Genomic DNA, 22184 nt, shown 5'->3' with positions numbered 1-22184 from the left:
CACCGTCCCGTCACACACTCCCGGGGTCAGACACAGGGTGAGGCTCCCTCTGCACCGTCCCGTCACACACTCCCGGGGTCAGACACAGGGTGAGGCTCCCTCCGCACTGTCCCGTCACACACTCCCGGGGTCAGACACAGGGTGAGGCTCCCTCTGCACCGTCCCATCACACACTCCCGGGGTCAGACACAGGGTGAGGCTCCCTCCGCAACGTCCCGTCACACACTCCCGGGGTCAGACACAGGGTGAGGCTCCCTCTGCACCGTCCCGTCACACACTCCCGGGGTCAGACACAGGGTGAGGCTCCCTCCGCACCGTCCCGTCACACACTCCCGGGGTCAGACACACAGGGTGAAGCTCCCCCTGCACCGTCCCGTCACACACTCCCGGGGTCAGACACAGGCTGAAGCAACCACCGCACTGTTCCTCGTCCCTCCACGACCACTACCTGTGAGACAAGGAGCTGGCAGGCGGAAAGCTCTCGAGAGTTCTCCTCCATCTTCCTGTTGCAATCGTTTTGGTTGTTTTCAAGTTGCCGACATCGCTTTACGAGTGTCTTCACCTCAGATTTCACCTTGCTGATGTAGAGGCGGGCAACCGTGAACTCCTCTTCAATGGCATCGCTGAATTCCACAGGCTGGACCAGAGCAGCGGACACGGAGAGGACAGTAAGATCTCAGTGGGGCTTCCAAACAGTGTGTCGGTACTTACAGGGGGTCTCAGGGAGTGTGTTGGTACTTATAGGGGCCTCAGGGAGTGTGTCGGTGTCTACAGGGTGTCCCGGGGAGTGTGTCAGTAATTACAGGGGGGTCCTGGGGGAGTGTGTCGGTATTTATAGGGGGTCCCGAGGGAGCGTGTCGGTATTTACAGGGGGTCCCGGCGGAGCGTGTCGGTATTTACGGGGGGTCCCCGGGGAGTGTGTCGGTATTTACAGGGGTCCAGGGAAACTATGTCGGTATTTACACAGGGTCCCCAGGGTCCTGGTGAGTCTCTGTATTTTCGGGTTTGGGTCCCAGTGTGGAGAGATGTCTCTGTATTTTGGGGCTTGGGTCCCGGTGTGGGGAGATGTCTCTGTATTTTGAGGCTCGGGGGTCCCTGTGGGGAGATGTCTCTGTATTTAGGGGGTGCGTTTTGGAGTCTCTGTATTTTGGGGCTCGGGTCCCAGTGTGGTGAGGTGTCTCTGTATTTTGGGGCTTGGGTCTCGGTGTGGGGAGTTGTCTCTGTATTTAGGGGGTGTGTTTTGGAGTCTCTGTATTTTGGGGCTCAGGTCCTGGTGTGGGGAGATGTTTTGGGGTTCGGGTCCCGGTGTGGGGAGGTGTCTCTGTATTTAGGGGGGGTGTTTTGGAGTCTCTGTATTTTGGGGTTCGGGTCCCGGTGTGGGGAGGTGTCTCTGTATTTTGGGGCTTGGGTCCCAGTGGTGTGGGGAGATGTTTTGGGGTTCGGGTCCCGGTGTGGGGAGGTGTCTCTGTATTTTGGGGCTCGGGTCCCGGTGGTGTGGGGAGATGTTTTGGGGTTCGGGTCCCGTGTGGGGAGGTGTCTCTGTATTTACGGGGTGTGTTTTGGAGTCTCTGTGTTTTGGGGTTCGGGTCCCAGTATGGGATGGTGTCTCTGTATTTTGGGGCTCGGGTCCTGGTGTGGGGAGATTTGGGGTTTGGGTCCCGGTGTGGGGAGGTGTCTCTGTACTTAGGGGGTGTGTTTTGGAGTCTCTGTATTTTCGGGTTTGGGTCCCAGTGTGGAGAGATGTCTCTGTATTTTGGGGCTCGGGTCCCGGTGTGGGGAGATGTCTCTGTATTTAGGGGGTGTTTGGACTGTATTTTGGGGCTTGGGTCTCGGTGTGGGGAGTTGTCTCTGTATTTAGGGGGTGTGTTTTGGAGTCTCTGTATTTTGGGGTTCGGGTCCCGGTGTGGGGAGGTGTCTCTGTATTTTGGGGCTTGGGTCCCAGTGTGGGGTGATGTCTCTGTATTTTGGGGCTTGGGTCCCAGTGTGGGGATATGTCTCTGTATTTTGGGGCTCGGTCCCGGTGTGGTGAGGTGTCTCTGTATCTAGGGGGTGTTTTGAAGTCTCTGTATTTTGGGGCTCGGGTCCCGCTGTGGGGAGCTCTCTGTCCCCACCCTGAACCCCACCCCACCCCGACCCCACTCACCACTTTCCAGTCTCCATCGCCCAAGATGTTGCTGAAATCGGCCAGGTCCTTGAGCAGGTTGTTCAGCACCTCGGTCACCCTCATCTTCTGGTGGTTGCTCAGCTCCTGGGTGTGACGTAACTCTGCCTCCAACCCCATCAGTGTCGCCTGCAGAAGAGGGGAAGAGGGGACGGGTCGGTGGGGAGGACCAGGGTTTGGGATGGACGCGTCACCGGTTGGACGGGGTCTGGGCCAGACCACACCAGTTGTGGTCTCTCCATATCAACCATTTGGATGTGGTTGGTAGGTTTGCAGATGACACTTAAATGGGTGATATCGTCGACAGAGCAGCACAGCACAGCACAGGAACAGGCCCTTCGGCCCACCATGTTTGCGGAATTAATTAAACTAGCAATCAAACGCCTCACCAAACTAATCCCTTCTGCCTGCTCCATGTCCACCTCCCTCCATTCCCTGCACACTCTCGTGCCTGTCTAAGGGCCTCTTAAACCCCTCTATCGTATCTGCCTCCACCCCCACCCCTGGCAGCACACTCCAGGCACCCACCGCTCTCTGTGTAGATAACTTGCCCCGCACATCTCCTCTGAACTTTCCCCCCTCTCACGTGAAATGCACACCTCTGGTATTAGACATTTCAGCCCTGGGGGGAGAGAGATACCAGCTGTCTACTCTACCTGTGCCTCTCGTAATGTTATAAACCTCTCCCCTCAGCCTCCACCGCTCCAGGGAGAACAACCCAAGTCTGTCCAACCTCTCCTTATGGCTCACGCCCTCTAATCCAGGCAGCGTCCTGGCGAACCTCTCCCGCACCCTCTCCAAGGTCTCCACACCCTTCCTTGTATGGGGAGACTAGAGGTTGGACAGTGGAGAAGGTTATCAGAAGTGACAGGGAGATCTTGGTCAGCTGGGTAAGTGGGCCGAGGAATGGCAAATGGCTTTCAATTTGGATAAGTGCGAGGTGTTGCATTTTGGGAAGCCAAACCAGGGTAGGGCTCTCACCATGAATGGTCAGAATGTTGTGGAACAGAGGGACCTAGGAGTTGGCTGAAAGTGGCATCACAAATTGACAGGGTGGTGAAAGAAGGTGTTTGACACGCTGGCCTTCATCAGTCAGGACACTGAGTATAGAAGTTGGGACATTATGTTGTACAAGTCATTGATGAGGCCACACTTGGAGTATTGTGTACAGTTATGGTCGCCCTGTGAGAGGAAAAGCATTAAACTGGAAAGAGAGCAGAGGAGACTTACAAGGATGCTGCCTGGACTCGAGGGCCTGAGTTGTAGGAGAGGTTGGGCAGGTTGGGACTTTTTCCTTGGAGCGTAGGAGACTGAGGGGTGACCTTATAAAGGTGTATAAGAGAGGCATTGATAGGGTGAATGCACACAGTCTTTCCCAGGTAAAGGGAACTAAAAACTAGAAGGCACACGTTTAAGGTGAGAGGGGAAAGATTTGAAAGGGACTGAGGGGCAACTTCACACAGACAGTGGTGGAACCAGCTACCAGAGGAAGTGGGTGAGGCAGGTACATTAACAACATTTAAAAGGCACTTCGACAGGCCCACGGACAGGAAAGGTTTAGAGGATATGGACCAAATGGGACTGGCTTGGTATGCACCACGGTTGGCATGGACCACTTGCGCCAAAGGAGTTTTAAAACGAATCTGAGGGGTAAGTTTTTTTTACATAGAGGGTGCAGAAGAGGTTCACCGGGACGCTGCCTGGATTAGAGGGCACATGCCATAAGGAGAGGTCGGACAGACTTGGGTTGTTCTCTCCGGAGCGGCGGAGGCTGAGGGGGAGACCTAATAGAGGTTTATAAGATTATGAGAGGCACAGATAGAGTAGACAGCCAGTATCTTTCTCCCCAAAGGATGGATGGATGGATGGATAAATAGATAGATAGATGGATTGGTAGATAGGGGGGGTGTGGGGAAGAGAGAGTGAGGTCCGAGATCTTGGGGTCCGAGTCCATAGGACGCTCAAAACCGCGGCACAGGTTGACTCTGTGGTTAAGAAGGCATATGGTGTATTGTCCTTCATCAATCGGGGAATTGAATTTAGGAGCCGTGAGGTATTGTTGCAGCTATATAGGTCCCTGGGCAGACCCCACTTGGAGTACTGTGCTCAGTTCTGGTCGCCTCACTACAGGAAGGATGTGGAAGCCATAGAGAGGGTGCAGAGGAGATTTACAAGGATGCTGCCTGGATTGTGGAGCATGCCTTATGAAAGCAGGTTGAGGGAACTCAGCCTTTTCTCCTTGGAGCGACGGAGGATGAGGGGGGACCTGATAGAGGTGTATGAGATGATGAGAGGTATTGATCGTGTGGATAGTCAGAGGCTTTTCCCCAGGGCTGAAATGGTGGCCACAAGAGGACACAGGTTTAAGGTGCTGGGGAGCAGATACAGAGGAGATGTCAGGGGTAAGTTTTTTACTCAGAGAGTGGTGAGTGCGGGGAATAGGCTGCCGGCAACGGTGGTGGAGGCGGATACGATAGGGTCTTTCAAGAGACTGTTGGATAGGTACATGGAGCTGAGCAAAATAGAGGGCTATGGGTAAGCCTAGTCATTTCTAGGGTAGGGACATGTTCAGCACAGCTTTGTGGGCCGAAGGGCCTGAATTGTGCTGTAGTTTTTCTATGTTTCTATGAGACAGATAGATAGATAGCGGTACATTGAGGTAGATAGATTGAGGAAGATAGAGAGATAGATGGATAGATAGAGAGAGAGGGAGATTGTGAGATAGAAGGAAATGGATAGGTGGATAGGTAGACAGAGAGAGTGGGAGAGATAGGGAGAGAAAGACATATAGAGAGATAGAGAGGGAGAGATAAAAAAAACAGATAAATAGACATAAATAGAGAGAAAAGGAATGGGAGACAGATAGATAGATTGAGTGAGAGAGATACAGTACACATATGGAGATAGACAGAGGAAGAGATAGAGAAACAGATAAACAGAGAGAGATAGAGAGAGAGAGAGATAGTGAGACAGATAGAGGGAGATAAATGGATTGGTAGATAGATAGAGAGAGGTGTAGATAAACAGATGGGTAGATGGAGAGAGAGAGTGAGGGAGAGAGAGATGGTGAGACAGATGGAGATAGATAGAGAGAGATAAATGGATTGGTAGATAGATACATAAAGGGAGAGAGAGGCGTAGATAAACTGAGATGGATAGGATGGAGAGAGAGTTAGAGGGAGAGATAGAGAGGCAGATAGAGAGAAAGGATAGGGAGAGAGAGATAGATAGTGGTAAACAGAGAAAGAAAGAGAAGGGGGGAGGGGCCTGATGAGAGCAAAAGAGAAGAGGAGAAATGAAGATGGGAGGGGGCCGGAGAGAGAGGAGGAAGGAAGAGGGGAAGAGAGAGAAAGGCAAGGAAGAGATAAAAGAGGGGACAGTGGGGGGGGGGGGGGACAGGGAAAGGGGAAGAGTGTGAGAGGGAGGGCAGAGGGGGAAGGAAGAAGGGGAACGGGGGGGTTCAGAAAGAGAGGAGACTGGGAGTAGGTGAGATGACGAGGGGGGAGGAGAGAGGAGTAGGCAGGGTTGGGGAGGAAGCGGGAGGGGAATTTAGAAAGAGAGGGGGGAAGGCAGAGGGAGGGTTTATCAATCGGAGAGGGAGAGGCCAGGTGGGACGGGGAGGAGAAGTCCCTCTCCTCTTCCGCCAATCCAGGAAGACTGGGGGGGGGGGGGGGGGGGGGGGTGGCTGACAGCCCACTCGATCCACTGCAACGTCCCGGGGTACACGGGGAGGTGGGGTGGGGGAACCACACCAACCATCTTCTTGCCAGCTCGTTCGGCCAACAGTGTGTTCTGCTTGGTCATCTCCTCCACCTCCAGGGTCTTCTGGTCGTAGTTGACTGCCAGCTCCTCCAGGGCCTGGAGAACCTCCTTGACTTCCTCCTTGGCGCTGTCGTTCTCTGCCTGGAGCCGCCCCAACTCCTCCTGGATCTTGGCGTTGTCCCCACGGGTTGAAGCCAGCAGCTGCGTGTGCAGAGGGGAGGAGGGTGGAGGGAACAGCCGTCCGAGCACCAGCCACCCCGCCCCGCGCTCTCGCCCCAACTCCCCTCTGAAGGTTTCCTACTCCCAGCGCTTCACCTCCCCACTCCCTCCTCCGAAAACCCCCGCTGGATCTGCTTCCAGTGCCTTTTCAGGCAGTGGGTCCCAGATCCCAGCAATGCTCTGTTGGAGGGACCATCCGCCACTTCTCCCCAGTTCCAACCCGTGTTCCTCTGGGCTTCCACCCTCCTGCCACTGGAACGAGAATCCCCCATCTCTACCCATCGCCCCCTTCCAATCCCATCAACACCCTCCGAAATCTCAACGCACCCTCTGTAATCCCATCAATGACTGGGTGTATCAATGGGGAGTTCTCCAGTCCCCGCGGAGGAAACCCGGCTGTATGAACTCTCCGTTATCCTTGATATCTTGTTCAGAAAGATCACTAGTCACTGGGTATCAGTGAGAGAGGTCATCCAGGGACACTGGCCAATGGGATTCGGAGAGAGGTTGAACAGAGTCAGTGGTCAACGGGATTCAGAGAGAGTTTCAACGGAGTCAGTGGTCAATGTGATTCGGAGGGACATTGCCCAGAGTTATTGGCCAATGGGATTTGGAGGGAGGTTGTCTAGAGTCACTGGCCAATGGGATTTGGTGGGAATTTGTCCAGAGGTATTGACCAATGGGATTTGGAGAGAGGTTGACCACAGTCAGTGGCCAATGGGATTTGGTGGGAATTTGTCCAGAGTTATTGACCAATGGGATTTGGAGGAAGGTTGTCCAGAGTTATTGGCCAATGGGATTTGGAGAGAGGTTGCTCAGAGTCAGTGGCCAATGGGATTCAGTAGGAATTTGTCTAGAGTTATTGGCCAATGAAATTTGAAGAGAGGTTGTCTAGAGTCATTGACCAATGGGATTTGGAGGGAGGTTGTCCAGCGTTATTGGCTAATGGGATTCGGAGGGAGGTTGTCCAGCGTCATTGGCTAATGGGATTCGGAGGGAGGTTGTCCAGCGTTATTGACCAATGGGATTTGGAGGGAGGTTGTCCAGCGTTATTGACCAATGGGATTTGGAGGGAGGTTGTCCAGCGTTATTGGCTAATGGGATTCGGAGGGAGGTTGTCCAGCATTATTGACCAATGGGATTCGGAGGGAGGTTGTCCAGCGTTATTGGCTAATGGGATTCGGAGGGAGGTTGTCCAGCGTTATTGACCAATGGGATTTGGAGGGAGGTTGTCCAGCGTTATTGACCAATGGGATTTGGAGGGAGGTTGTCCAGCGTTATTGGCCAATGGGATTCGGAGGGAGGTTGTCCAGTGTTATTGTCCACTGGGAATCAGAGACACGCCACCTGACACAATGGGAATGGAGTGAGTCTGAGGAAAGAGACCCTTTGCCCCAGTTCTTCCCTCCTCCATTCTCTCCAGGATCGGCACGAGCGGGTCTCCAACCCTCAGCCCCTCACCTCATCCTGGTCCAACATCTGCAGTTTGAGTTTCTCCACGATCTGGCTGTGAAGGTTGATGTCGTCATCCTGCGGGGACAGGCAGAGGACCTCGGGTGAGGACACGTCATTGACTTTCACTGCCTGATGACCCAGGGGCCCATCACCCTGAACCAACCCTTGAAGGGGGCAGAAGGTCTCCCGGCCTCCCCGAGCTTGTCTCGGTGGTCACACCTGGTATACGGCACAGAAAGAGGCCATTCGGTCCGACCTATCCATTAATAACCCCCTCAGGTCTCCTCCTACCTGTCCATGTCTAAACCAGAATTGAACTCAAGACTCCTTTTGTGGCCAGGGCAGTGTTTTACGAAGGTTCAGCATGTTCCTCTGCTTCACTGATGAAGCCCGGCATTGAATTAATCTTATTAACTGCTTTCTACACCTGCCCTGCCACTTTCTGCATGGCCAGATTCTGCTCTAACTCCATCTACTAGTTTGCAGATGACACCACCGTGGTGGACCAGATGTCAAATAGTGATGAGTCAGAGTACAGGAAGGAGATAGACATCCTAGTAACATGGCGTCATGACAACAACCTTTCCCTCAATGTCAGCAAAACTATTGACTTCAGGAAGAGGGGCAGTGTACATGACCCCACTGTCTACATCAATGGTGCTGAGGTCGAGAGAGTTGAGATCTTCAAGTTCCCAGGAGTGAAGATCACCAACAGCCTGTCCTGGTCCAACCACATAGCCACTACGGCCAAGAAAGCTCACCAGCACCTCTACTTCCTCAGGAGCTGAAAGAAATTTAGCATGGCCTCGTTGACAGTCACCAACTTTTACTGATGCACCATAGAAAGCATCCTATCCGGATGCATCACGGCTTGGTATGGCAACTGCTCTGCCCAGGACCACAAGAAACTGCAGAGAGTCGTGGACACAGCCCAGCGCGTCACAGAAACGGCCTCCCCTCCGTGGACTCTGTCTACACTTCCCACTACCTCGGGAAAGCAGCCGACATAATCAAAGACCCCACCCACCCCGGACATTCTCTTCTTCCCCCTCCCGATACAAAAGCCTGAAAGCACGTACCACAAGGCTCAAGGACAGCTTCTGTCCCATTGAACTGTCCCCATAGTACGATGAGATGGACTCTTGACCTCACAATCTACCTGGTCGTGGCCCTTGCACCTTTTGTCTGCCTGCACTGCACTTTCTCTGTAGCTGGGACACTTTACTCTGCATTCTGTTATTGTTTTACCCTGTACTACCTCGATGTACTGATGTGGTGAAATGATCTCTATGGATGGCAGGCAAAACAAAGTTTTTCACCGTACCTCGGTACATGGGACAATAATGAACCAATTTACCATTGTATATATACAGTGACTCAACCATCTCCTCCTTCACTGGTATTGGTTTATTATTGTCACTTGTACCGAGGTGCAGTGAAAACTTGTTTTGCACACCGATCGTACAGGTCAATTCATTACACAGTGCAGTTACATTGAGTCAGTACAGGGTGCATTGAGGTAGTACAGGTAAAAACAATAACAGTACAAAGTAAAGTGTCACAGCTACAGAGAAAGTGCAGTGCAATAAGGTGCAAGGTCACAACAAGGTAGATCTTGAGGTCAGAGTCCATCTCATAGTATAAGGGAACCGTTCATAGTCCTATCACCGTGGGGTAGAAGCTGTCCTTGAGCCTGGTGGGACGTGCCCTCAGCCTCCTGTATCTTCTGCCTGATGGGAGAGGGGAGAAGAGAGAATGACCAGGGTGGGTGGGGTCTTTGATTATGTCAGCTGCTTCACCAAGACAACAAGAGGTAAAGACAGAGTCCGTGGAGGGGAGGCTGGTTTCCGTGACGCGCTGGGCTGTGTCCACAACTCTCTGCAGCTTCTTGCGGTCCAGGGCAGAGCAGTTGCCATACCAAGCCGGGATGCATCTGGATAGGATGCATCACTGTTGGATGTCATTAAACTGGAGAGGGTGTAAAAAAGATTCACGAGGATGTCGCCGGGACTGGAGGGCTTGAGTTGCAAGGAGAGACCGGATAGACTTGGACTTTTTTCCTGGGCGTAGGAGGCTGAGGGGGGACCTGATGGGAAGTTTATAAAGCCACGAGGGGCAAAGATAAGGCGGATGCTCACAGGGTAGGGGAGTCTAAAACTAGAAGGCACAGGTTTAAGGCGGGAGGGGAAGCATTTAAAGGGGAGCTGAGGGGCAGGTTTTTGTCACCCAGAGGGTGGTCCATACGTGGAACGAGCTGCCAGAGGGAGCGGGTGAGGCAGGGACATTAACAACACTCGGACCGGTCCGTGGATGGGAAAGGTTCAGAGGGATATGGGCCAAATGCGGGCAGATGGGACTAGTTCAGATAGGGAACGTGGTCAGCGCAGATGAGTAGGAGCAGAATTAGGCCATTCAGCCCATCTGCTCCACCACTCGATCGTGACTGATTATTTCTCCCCCCAACCCCGTTCTCCTGCCCTCTCCCCATAATCTCTGACACCCTCACATTCAAGGACCTATCGACCTCCGCTTTAAACACACACAATGACTTGGCCTCCACAGCCGACTGTGGCAACGGATTCCACAGATTCACCACCCTCTGGCTGAAGAAATTCCTCCTCATCTCTGTTCTAAAGGGACGTCCCTTTATCCTGAGGCTGTGCCCTCTGGTCCTGGACTCTCCCACTGATGGAAACATCCTCTCCACGTCCACTCTGTCCAGGCCTTTCAATATTCGGGAGGTTTCAGTGAGATCCTTCCTCATCCTTCTAAACCCCCAGCGAGTACAGGCCCAGAGACATCAAACGCTCCTCGTACGTTAACCCTTTCACCCCTGGGATCGTTCTTGTAAACCTCCCCTGGAGCCTCTCTAAACCCCAGCAGATACTTCCTTAGCTATGGGGGCCAAAAACTGCTTCACGATACTCCAAATGTGGTCTGACCAACACCTTATAAAGCCTCAGCGTTACATCCTCGCTGTTATATTCCAGTCCTCTCGAACTGAACGCTCACGTTGCATTTGCCTTCCTTACTGCCGACTCAACCTGCAGGTTAACCTTCAGGGAATCCTGCACCGGGACTCCCAAGTCTCTTTGCACCTCCGATTTCTGAATTATCTCCCCGTTTGGAAAACAGTCTACGCCTTTATTCCTTCTACCAGAGTGCGTGACCGTGCACTTCCTCACGCTGTATCCCATCTGCCACTTGCACCGGGACGCTGCCAGGATTAGAGGGCGTGAGCTACAAGGAGAGGTCGGACAGACTGGGTTGTTCTCTCCGGAGCGGCGGAGGCTGAGGGGAGAGGTTTATAAGATCACAAGAGGCACAGATGGAGCAGACAGCTGGATCTTTCTCCCCCCAGAGTGGGAATGTCTAATACCAGAGGGCGTACATTTAAGGTGAGAGGGGGGAAAGTTTCAGAGGAGATGTGCGGGGGCAAGTTGTTTTACACAGAGAGCGGTGGGGGCCTGGAATGTGCTGCCAGGGGTGGGGGTGGAGGCAGATACAAGGGAGGGGTTTTGAGAGGCCTTTGGATAAGGAATGAGGGGTTATGGATAAAGTGCAGACAGGTGAGGTTTGGTCAGAGTTAGAGACACGGTGGGCTGAAGGGCCTCTTCCTGTGCTGAACTGTTCTACCTTCTTTTACCTGGGCCAGGTCCACTGAAAACGGCCTTCCTCCAACTGCAGTAAAGCTCCGTTAAACCAGAGCCATCGAGCCTTTGGCGGGCTGGGGCATTGCACGGACCAGTTGCGCCGAAGGTCCTGTTTCCGTGCTGCATGACCCTATCACTCCGTTCTCGTTAATCCCCAAACACAATGCTATCATACTTTCTTTTCCACATGTTATACATTTTTACTGGTGAACGCGGTGGGTTTAAGGGGAACAGGTGATATACCAGCACCCCGGACCCCATCAGCGACCTCCTGATCGCGGCCCGCGTGTACAACCCCCTGCTCACACTCTGAACACCCTGGTCACACAGCAGAAATGTGGGTCAGTCAGGTGCCAGGACTATCGGGAATTCCTGAACAATTGGATGCCACATGATGGGAGTTTTGTTGTAATTATTTTTTTTTAAACGTTGAATTCCTCCTTCTTTTCCAAAGCTAACCCAAATCTTGGGGCGTTATGATCGCTATTTCCTCAATGTTCCCCTTCTGAAACTTGCCGGTCTCGTTCCCCAGAGGGGTTACAGAGTCCGGGAAGGGTGTAGGAGCTTGGAAGAGGTCACAGAGATAGGGAGGGGTGTAGGGAACGGAGGGGTGTAGGGGAGGGAGGGGGTCACGGAGACAGGGAGGGGTGTAGGGGCCGGAGGGGGTCACGGAGATGGGGAGGGATGGAGGGGGAGGGAGGGGGTGACGGAGACGGGGAGGGGTGTGGGGGGAGGGAGGGGGTGACGGAGACGGGGGAGGGGTGTGGGGGAGGGAGGGGGTCACGGAGACGGGGAGGGGTGTGGGGGCTGGAGGGGGTTGGCCGGGAGAGGTCGGAACAGTGTCCTGGACGGGGTTGGAGGTGGTGGGTGGGGTGGCTCCGAGTGCGCTCTCCCTCCCTGCCACCCCCTCACCTTCTCGTCCAGCTGCTTGTAGAGTTTCCGTATCTCCTCCTCATACTTCTGTCTCTCCTCGTTGGAGATGTGGATCACAATGGAGGAGTTGTCCACCCCCGGGGTGGTGTCGCCATCCTCCTCCTTCTCTGGCAGCTGCTCACTCACGGGGACGTTCTCTCCTGCAGAGGTGTGCATGCGGCGGGGAGAGAGGGAGAGTGATACCGTTACCGGGGAGGCGGCGGGGAAGGAATGTCAGAGGTAACTGTAAGTGTGAGTGCTAATGGCGTGCAGCTGTCGTTGCTTGAGCTACAGCATGACGGTGGCCATGACCGTGGGACGTGCAGGTGCTTTCGGTGAAAGAAGTGCTTAAGACATACCTTGTTTTGCTAAAGTTTGCTGTAAGCAACTGCCCAAGTATGTGCAACTCTGCACGTAGGCATCTTTAGATTTAGGACACTAACCTGTAAATCTCTGAGTGGGGATCAGAACAGAGCTCGGGTTACACCGTTTACTCTTCCTCTGTATCCCCCACTCCCACCAGCATTAAAATAACAAAGCACTAATTGTACGCTCCTTGGTTCTGCTGTCGTCTACATTATTACAGCGCGGACTGACTTCCAAAGGGAGGCAGTCTCGGCGCCTCCCGCAGACAGCTGGGGGCCTCCCGGAGTCCCAGGAAGAAAAGATTACCGGGACATTGCCCGGACTCAGGGTAGGGGCCTGAGTTACAAGGGGAGGTGGCGGAGACCAGGACATTATTCCCTGGAACGGAGGAGATTGAGGCACGACCTGATAGAGAGGTGTGTAAGATCAGGAGGGGCAGAGACAGGGTGAAAGCACTAGGGAGGTGGGTGCTGTAGGTTTAAGATCAGAGGCGGGAGATTCACGAGGGGCACCAGGGGCAGCTTCTTCACCCAGAGGGTGGTGCGTTTGTGGAAGGAGCTGCCAGAGATGGGGGCTGAGGCGGGCACATCAGCAACGTTTGAAAGCCGTCGAGATAAGTCCATGGACGGGAGAGGTTGAGGGGGCCAAACGTGGGCGGGCGGGACCAGCTCGCTGGGGAACACGGTCGGCACGGACCGGTTGGACCGAAGGGCCTGTTTCCGTGCTGTGGGAGGCCGTGAGCAGGGGCCGCCGTGCAGGCTGTTGGTGCTACCAGATGTGGGATAAACATCAATGCAGGGCTAAGGGGGACACCCAACAGCTCCTGGTCTCATTCTAGCCAATGGTCCTGGGTCTCCTCCCTCCTGCCCGAGGGCTTCTGCTGTCAGCTAGAACTGCAACACTATGGGAAGTGTGGTGCTCCCTCCTCACCGCCACTCCCGCGGCGCTCCCTCCTCACCGCCCCTCCCGCGGCGCTGCCCTCTCTTGGCACCACATCTCCCGTCGAGCCCCCTGTACATTTCGACGAGATCTCCTCTCGTTCCTCTGAGCCCCAGAGAGTACTGGACCAGTCTACTTATTATCTCCACACAGGAAGGACCCTCCGTCCCAGGGATGGGTCTGGTGGAACCTTCACTGCACTCCCCCTACCGTAGGTCTGCCCGTCCTTGGGTAGGGGAGTGAACCTGGACACAATGCTCTGGGTCTGGTCTCACCAGGACCCTGGGTAATTGGAGCAAGACCTCTCTACTCCTGCATTCAGACCCTCTCACAGTGAAGGCTGACATGTCGTTTGCCTCCCTCACGGCTTGCTGTACTTTACGTTAACATTCAGTGAGGGGTGCGCAGGTTCCTTGATTCCCCAAATGGATCTGCCGAACACCTTCATCCCTGAGTGCCTTGGGGGGAGAACGTCAAAGGTGTGAAGTTTGCATTAAACCAAGGCAGGACTCACACTGTGAATAATAGGGTCCTGAGGAGTGTTGTAGCACAGAGTGACCAAGGGGAACAGGTACACAGTTCCCTGAAAGTGGTGTCACAGGTCAACAAGGCGGTGAAGAAGGTGTTCAGCATGCTGGCCTTCATTGGTCAGGGCCAGTGAGTGCAGGAGTCGGGAGGTTATGTCGCAGTTGTACAGGACGTTGGTGACAACTTATGTACAGTTCTGGTCGCCCTGCTGTGGGAAAGATGCCATTGGGCCAGGAAAGAGTGCGGATCAGTGCGAGGTGTTGTACTTTGGGAAGACAAACCAGGGTTGGACTTTCACAGTGAACGGCAGGGCCCCAGGGAGCGTTGTAGAACAGGGGGACCCAGGGGTACAGGGACATGGTTCCCTGAAAGTGGCATCGCAGGTAGACAGGGCGGTGAAGAAGGCGTTTGGCACACTGGCCTTCACCGGTCAGGGCACTGAGTACAGGAGTTGAGACGTTATGTTACAGCTGTACAATAGTTTGGTGAGGCCGCACTTGGAGTGCTGTGTGAAGTTCTGGACGACATAGTATAGGGTTAATTGGTTTCCTCCGGGTGCTCCTGTTTCTTCCCACATTCCAAAGACGTACGGGTTAGGAAGTTGTGAGCGTGCTATGTTGGCGCCGGAAGCGTGGCCACACTTGCGGGCTGCCCCCAGAACACACCACGCAGAAGGTGCATTTCACTGTGTGTTTCGAGATACATGTGACTAATAAAGAAATCTTATCTGATCTTAAACTGGAAAGGGTGCAGAAAAGATTCCCCAGGATGTCGCCGGGACTGGAGGGCTGGAGTTACAAGGAGAGACTGGACAGACTGGGACTGGTTTCCCTGGAGTGAAGGAGCCTGAGGGGTGACCTTGCAGAGGTTATAAAACCGTAGGTGGCATAGATAAAGCTAAATGGTTGAAGTCTTTTTCCCAGGGTAGGGAGTCTGAAACTAGAGGGCGGAGATTGAAGGTGAGAGGGGAAAGATTTAAGAGTGAGATACAAGAGACATCAGACGCTAGAGTCTGGAGCAACAAGCTGCGGGAGGAGCTCAGCGGGTCGAGCAGCATCTGTGGGGAGGGATGGAACTGTCCATGTTTCAGGTCGAGACCCTTCATCAGGACCAAGGGGCAGGTTTTACACACAGAGGGTGCTGGGTACATGGAACGAGCTGCCAGAGCTGGGAGGTTGGTACAGTTGCAATGTTTAAGGTACATTGTACATCGATGGGAAAGGATTGAGAGACAGGGAGGGGTGTGGGGGCTGGAGGGGGTCAGAGAGACGGGAGGGGTGTAGGAGAGGAAGGGGGGTTCACAGAGACAGGGAGAGGTGTAGGGGAGGGAGGGGGTCACGGAGACGGGGAGGGGTGTAGGGAGGGAGGGGGTCACGGAGACGGGAGGGGGTGCAGGGGACGGAAGGGATCACAGAGACGGGGAGGGGGTGCAGGGAGGGAGGGGGTGAGGGAGACGGGGAGGGGTGTAGGGGAGGGAGGGGGTGAGGGAGACGGGGCGGGGGTGCAGGGGACGGAAGGGGTCACAGAGACGGGGAGGGGGTGCAGGGGAGGGTGGGAGTGAGTGAGAGGCGGGTCCGGGGCCCCGAGGCAGGGGCTGTGGCAGGGGGAGCGGGGAGGAGGGCCGTACCGTCCCGCCAGCGGCTGAGCTCAGCCTCCAGCCGTCGGATGGTTGTCCCTCTGGGCCTTGCTCTTCTCCTTCTCCTTCTCGTACTTCTTCTTCCACTCCTCGGCCCGTCAGCTCCAGGTTGACGGAGGCCGTGTTCCTGATGGTCTTCGCCTGCCGGCGGACCCAGAGGAGGTCAGTGCTCCGAGCCCCACCCAGAGGGCAGTGAGGAGGGAGGGAGGGGCGGTGAGGCAGGAGGGAGGGGCAAGTGAGGAGCGAGGGGGGGGCAGTGAGGAGGGAGCGCCGCGGGAGGGGCGCTGAGGAGGAGGGGGCAGTGAGGAGGGAGCGCCGCGGGAAAGGGCGGTGAGGAGGGAGGGAGGGGCAGTGAGGAGGGAGTGCCGCGGGAGGGCGGTGAGGAGGGAGGGAGGGCAGTGAGGACGGAGCGCCGCGGGAAGGGGCCGGTGAGGAGGAATCTGGATTTGGTCTGTAGTGCAAGTGTGATTCTACTGACGAGGGCAGTGTTGAGAGAGACAGAGAGACAGAGAGACAGACAGAGAGACAGAGAGACAGAGACGGGGTGAGAGGGAGCGGGAGACAGAGGGAGGGGAATATGGACAAAGAAGAGAGGCAGAGAGAGAGAGGGAAAGCGAGAGGCAGTGAGGGGGAAGAGGGCTGGGGAGGGCGATGAAGACCACTGCCCACAGAGACCCCCCTGACAGGGGCAGTCCACCGTCAGCACCTCCCGGGGCAGATGTTGGCGACCGCCGCCCTGCCTGTACATCGCACCCTACCTCTGCCCGAACATGAGGGTGGACCTCGTCTCCACGTCGTTGAAGCTGGACGGGGAGCAGCAGATGACGATGGTGGTCCTGCAGTTGCCTCCCAGCGAGTCCTGGAGGATCCGGGTCATCTTGCTGTCTCGGTAGGGCACGTGGGCTTTCTGGAACACCAACAGAGGACACGCGTGCTCGGTTAATGACACGGGAGATACCCGCTGCTGTCACGGTTAATGTGGTGCCGAAGGAGCGCGGTGTTATGGAGGTAGGGGTGAGATCCCAGCCGGGCCATTTAGTTGTCTGTATGAGTACACAGTTCCCTGAAAGTGGCGTCGCAGGTAGACAGAGCGGTGAAGAAGGCGTTCGGCACGCTGGCCTTCATCGGTCAGGGCACTGAGTACAGGAGTCGGGAGGGACGTTGCAGTTGTACAGGACGTCGGTGAGGATGCACTTGGAGCACTGTGTTCAGTTCTTGTCGCCCTGCTGTGGGAAAGATGCATGAAGCTGGACAGAGCGCAGAGGGAGACTCACGAGGATGTTGCCGGGACGCGAGGGACTGAGTTACGGAGAGAGGTCGGGCAGGCTGGGACTTTATTCCTTGGGGCGAAGTGTGACCTTACAGAGGTGTATAAAACCCACGAGGGGCATCGATAGGGTGAATGTGCACAGTCTTTCCCCCCCCCCAGGGTTGGGGAATCAAGAACTAGAGGGCACAGGTTAAGGTGAGAGGGGGGAAAGGGATTTAATTGGGAAACTTCTTCACCAGAGGGTGGTCCGTACGTGGAACGAGCTGCCAGAGGGAGTGGGTGAGGCAGGGACATTAACAACACTCGGACAGGTCCGTGGGTGGGAAAGGTTTCAGAGGGAGGTGGGGCCCAACGCTGGGCAGATGGGACCGGCTGGGATGGGAATCTGGGCCGGCACGGACCAGTTGGGCCGAAGGGCCTGTTTCCGTGGCTGTGTGTCTCGATGTCTCTCCGTGAATGGCAGGAGCAGGCAGGGAGGTGCGTTGGGCTGGCAGTGGGGAGTGGGGGGGGGGGAGCTGGGGCTCCCCGTCGACCCTACCGTTCCTTCAGCCAGGGCCGAGATGACGTTGCCCAGGGCAGACAAGGACTTGTTGATGTTCTTGGCCTCGTCCAGCACAGCTCCTTCGGCCCCCGTCTTGCTGACCTGTCGGGGGCGGGGGGGTGGAACCGGGATGAGGTCACTCACTTCTGCGGACCGAGCCCCCTCCCCGCGCCTGTCCCCCCAACCCCAGTCATGGAGAGACCCAGTGGGGGGAACGGGACCTTCGGCCACCGAGTCCATGCCAGCCATCCCCCACCCATCTGCGATGCCCCCCCCCCCCCCCCACAGTCCCACTGGCTCCCCCCAGATTTAAACCCCTCACCCACACACACCGGGAGGGGAAGGGGGGGGAGGGAGGATTCATAGCGGCCGATTAACCCACCGACCCCCCCCCCCCCCCCCCCCGACGTTGTGGGGATGTGGGAGGGAACCGGAGCACCTGGGGGAGACCCACGGGGTCAAAGGGGGAACGTGCAGACTCCACACACCACACACACACACACACACACACACACACACACACACACACACACACAAACACAGACCAGCACCAGAGGATCTGGAGGTGAGTGGGGGAGGGAGCTTTGCGTTGAGGTGGTGCCAGCTTCCCAGGGAGAAGGTCGGAAGTGAAGCAGTGGACAGGACAGAGGGAACACCAGCCCACCCCCCAGTGACTCCAACCCCTCGGGCACCTTCTCGCTTCCCGCCAGGTCGACCAGGTAGAGCTTCCCGTTTAGTTTTTGTTCCGTCTCCACGTTCTCCTGCTTGATGTTGATCAGGAAGATGCTGTGGCTGCGGGAGCTGTGTTCGTTCATGTCTGAAGAGGAGGGCAAGAGGTCAGACCCACACCGGGAGCACTGCGCATGGTTCCCCTCTCCCTGTCCCCGGGTCAGACCCACACCGGGAGCACCGTGCACGGTTCCCGTCTCCCTATCCCCGGGTCAGACCCACACCGGGAGCACCGTGCACGGTTCCCGTCTCCCTGTCCCCGGGTCAGACCCCACACCGGGAGCACCGTGCACGGTTCCCCTCTCCCTGTCCCCGGGTCAGACCCACACCGGGAGCACCGTGCACGGTTCCCCTCTCCCTGTCCCCGGGTCAGACCCACACCGGGAGCACTGCGCATGGTTCCCCTCTCCCTGTCCCCGGGTCAGACCCACACCGGGAGCACCGTGCACGGTTCCCGTCTCCCTATCCCAGGGTCAGACCCACACCGGGAGCACCGTGCACGGTTCCCCTCTCCCTGTCCCCGGGTCAGGACCCACACCGTGGAGCACCGTGCACGGTTCCCCTCTCCCTGTCCCCCGGGTCAGACCCACACCGGGAGCACCGTGCACGGTTCCCCTCTCCCTGTCCCCGGGTCAGACCCACACCGGGAGCACTGCGCATGGTTCCCCCTCTCCCTGTCCCCGGGTCAGACCCACACCGGGAGCACTGCGCATGGTTCCCCTCTCCCTGTCCCCGGGTCAGACCCACACCGGGAGCACTGCGCATGGTTCCCCTCTCCCTGTCCCCAGGGTCAGACCCACACCGGGAGCACCGTGCACGGTTCCCGTCTCCCGTCCCCGAGTCAGACCCACACGGGGCGCACCGTGCACGGTTCCCGTCTCTGTATCCCTGGGTCAGACCCACACCGGGAGCACCGTGCATGGTTCCCATCTCCGTATCCCCCTGGCTCAGACCCACACCGGGAGCACTGTTCATGGTTCCCATCTCCCTGTCCCTGGGTCAGACCCACACCGGGAGCACTGCGCATGGTTCCCCTCTCCCTGTCCCCGGGTCAGACCCACACCGGGAGCACCGTGCACGGTTCCCGTCTCCCTATCCCTGGGTCAGACCCACACGGGAGCACTGCGCATGGGTTCCCCTCTCCCTGGTCCCCGGGTCAGACCCACACCGGGAGCACCGTGCACGGTTCCCCTCTCCCTGTCCCCGGGTCAGACCCCACACCGGGAGCACTGCGCATGGTTCCCCTCTCCCTGTCCCCGGGTCAGACCCACACCGGGAGCACTGCGCATGGTTCCCCTCTCCCTGTCCCTGGGTCAGACCCACACCGGGAGCACCGCGCATGGTTCCCGTCTCCCTGTCCCTGGGTCAGACCCACACCGGGAGCACCGTGCACGGTTCCCCTCTCCCTGTCCCCGGGTCAGACCCACACCGGGAGCACCGTGCACGGTTCCCGTCTCCCTGTCCCCGGGTCAGACCCACACCGGGAGCACCGTGCACGGTTTCCCGTCTCCCTATCCCCGGGTCAGACCCACACCGGGAGCACCGGGCACGGTTCCCGTCTCCCTATCCCGGGTCAGACCCACACCCGGAGCACCCATGCACGGTTCCCATCTCCCTGTCCCTGGGTCTGACTGTCTACCCTATCTATGCCTCTCGTAGTTTTATAGAGAGACCTGACCTCTATCAGGTGTCCCTCAGCTTCCACCGCTCCAGAGAAAACAACCCAAGTCCGTCCAAACTCTCCTTATAGCACATGCCCTCTAATCCAGGCAGCGTCCCGGCAAACCTCTTCTGGACCCTCTCCACATCCTTCCTGTAATGGGCCACCAGAACTGCACACATCTACTTACACTAATCCCATTTACCCACATTTTGGTCCATACCCCTCTCTGCCTTGGTGATTCAAGTGCTGCTCCAGATGCTTCTGAAATGTGGGAGTCTCTGCCTCCACCACCCCCTCAGGCAGTGCGCTCCAGATTCCAGCCCCCCTCTGGGGGAAAAATTCCCCCCTCGGATCCCCTCTAAACCTCCCTCTCATCTTAAACCTCTGCCTCTTGTCTTAGATGTCCCTTCCATGGGAAAAAAGGCTTGTCACTGAACACTCTCACAAACTTCTACAGATGTCCCGTTGGAAACGTCCTGACCGGTTGCATTGGGGTCTGGGACGGCGATTCAAATGCACAAGAACGCAAGAAGCTGCAGAGAGCAGTGGACCCAGCCCCAATACATCACGGGCACATCCCTCCCCACTGTCGGGAGTATCTACAGGAGGCGCCGCCTCAAGAAGGCAACGTCCGCCGTCAGAGATCCCCCCACCATCCGGGCTGTGCTGTCTTCTCGCAGCTCCCCTTCGGGCAGGAGGTACAGAAGCCGCAAGTTCCCACACCACCAGGTTCAGGGACAGTGACTTCTCTTCAACCATTTGGTTCTTGAACCGACCAGCACGACCCTGATCACTGCCTCAGTACAGCAGCACTGGGACCGCTCTGCACTGCAGTGGGCTTTAAATTTGGTTCTAGTTTTGTTCTTTCTTGTAAAAATTGTGTATAATTCATGTTTTTCCTGTGAATGTTGTGTCTCTGACGCTCTGTGCCAGTGATGCTGCTGTAGGGAAGCTTTTCATTGTACCTGTGCACACACGGACTTGTGTGTGTGACAATGAACTCCACTGTGACTTTGATCTCTTCCCCCCCTACTGATTTTGTGCACCTCCATCAGGCCCCTCTCATCCTCCTCCACTCCGGGGGCAACCAACACAGCCCATGCAGGCTCTCCTTTGTAACTCCAATCCAGGCAACATCCCGGCGAACCTCCTCTGCACCCTCTCGGTACAATCCTGTCCTTTCAGTGGGGTGGCGACCGGAACTGCCCACAGTCCTCCAGCTGTGGGCTGGCCAATGGTTTGTAATGTTGGAACACGACGTCCCTGCTCTTCTGTTCTATGGCACGGACAGTGAAGGCAAGTATCCTGTACGCCTTCTTCACCACCCACCGTATCTACCTGTGCTGCCTCCTTCAGCGAGCTATGGACTAGGTCCCCCTGGACATCAACACTCCCGGTGGGCCCGACCATTTACTGTGGGCGTCCTGCTCTTGATGGCCCTCTCAAACTGCATCACCTTGCACTTGTCAGGATTAAATTACATTGCATTGGACTGGACTCAAACAACGATGAGTCAGAGTACAGGAAGGAGATAGAGAGCCTGGTGACATGGTGTCATGACAACAACCTTTCCCTCAATGTCAGCAAATGAAAGAGCTGGTCATTGACTTCAGGAAGGGGGGGTGGGGCACATGCTCCTGTCTACGTCAACGGTGCTGAGGTCGAGAGGGTTGACAGCTTCATGTTCCCAGGATGTGAACATCACCAATACCCTATCCTGGTCCAATCACGTAGACTCCGCGACCCACTAAGCCTCACCAGTGCCTCAACTTCGTCAGAGAGCTAAAGAAATTTGGCATGTCCCCATTGCCCCTCACCAACTTTGATTGATGCACCACAGAAAGCATCCTATCCGGATGCATCACGGCTTGGGACGGCAACTGCTCTGCCCAGGACCACAAGAAACTGCAGAGAGTTGTGGACACAGCCCAGCGCATCACGGAAACCATCTTCCCCTCCACGGACTCTGTCTACACTTCCCGCTGCCTTGGTAAAACAGCCGACATAATCAAAGACCCCCCACCCACCCGGTCATTCTCTCTTCTCCCCCCTCCCGTCAGGCAGAAGATACAAAAGCCTGAAAGCACGAACCACCAGGCTCAAGGACAGCTTCTACTCTGCTGTTATAAGACTATTGAACGGTCCCCTAGTACCATAGATGAACACTTGATCTCACAGTCTACTGGTCGTGCCCTTGCACCTTATTGTCTGCCTGCACTGTACTTTTTCTGTAGCTGTGATACTTTACTCTGCATTCTGTTATTGTTTTTACCCCATACTACCTCAATGCACGGTGTAATTAATTGACCTGTACGATCGGTATGCAAGACAAGTTTTTCCCTGTACCTCG

At 56.1% G+C, this 22184-nt stretch overlaps 1 protein-coding gene across 1 annotated transcript in view; it reads right to left on the bottom strand.

The window, feature by feature from the left end:
• The window catches only part of kif5ab (kinesin family member 5A, b), a 70440-nt gene that overhangs the window by 26954 nt on the left and 21302 nt on the right, over positions 1-22184 (bottom strand). Inside the window, 11 exon segments of the mRNA XM_052009422.1 lie at positions 449-637; positions 2144-2290; positions 5918-6124; positions 7604-7672; positions 12163-12323; positions 15623-15665; positions 15667-15726; positions 15728-15772; positions 16383-16538; positions 17440-17544; positions 18135-18259. Coding sequence (XP_051865382.1) covers positions 449-637; positions 2144-2290; positions 5918-6124; positions 7604-7672; positions 12163-12323; positions 15623-15665; positions 15667-15726; positions 15728-15772; positions 16383-16538; positions 17440-17544; positions 18135-18259 — 1307 coding nt within the window.

The sequence above is a fragment of the Pristis pectinata genome, chromosome X, assembly GCF_009764475.1.
Source record: "Pristis pectinata isolate sPriPec2 chromosome X, sPriPec2.1.pri, whole genome shotgun sequence".
Classification (NCBI taxonomy): Eukaryota; Metazoa; Chordata; class Chondrichthyes; order Rhinopristiformes; family Pristidae; genus Pristis; species Pristis pectinata.
Note: the sequence above shows the minus strand (reverse complement) of the source record. Positions and strands in the feature narration are given on the sequence as shown.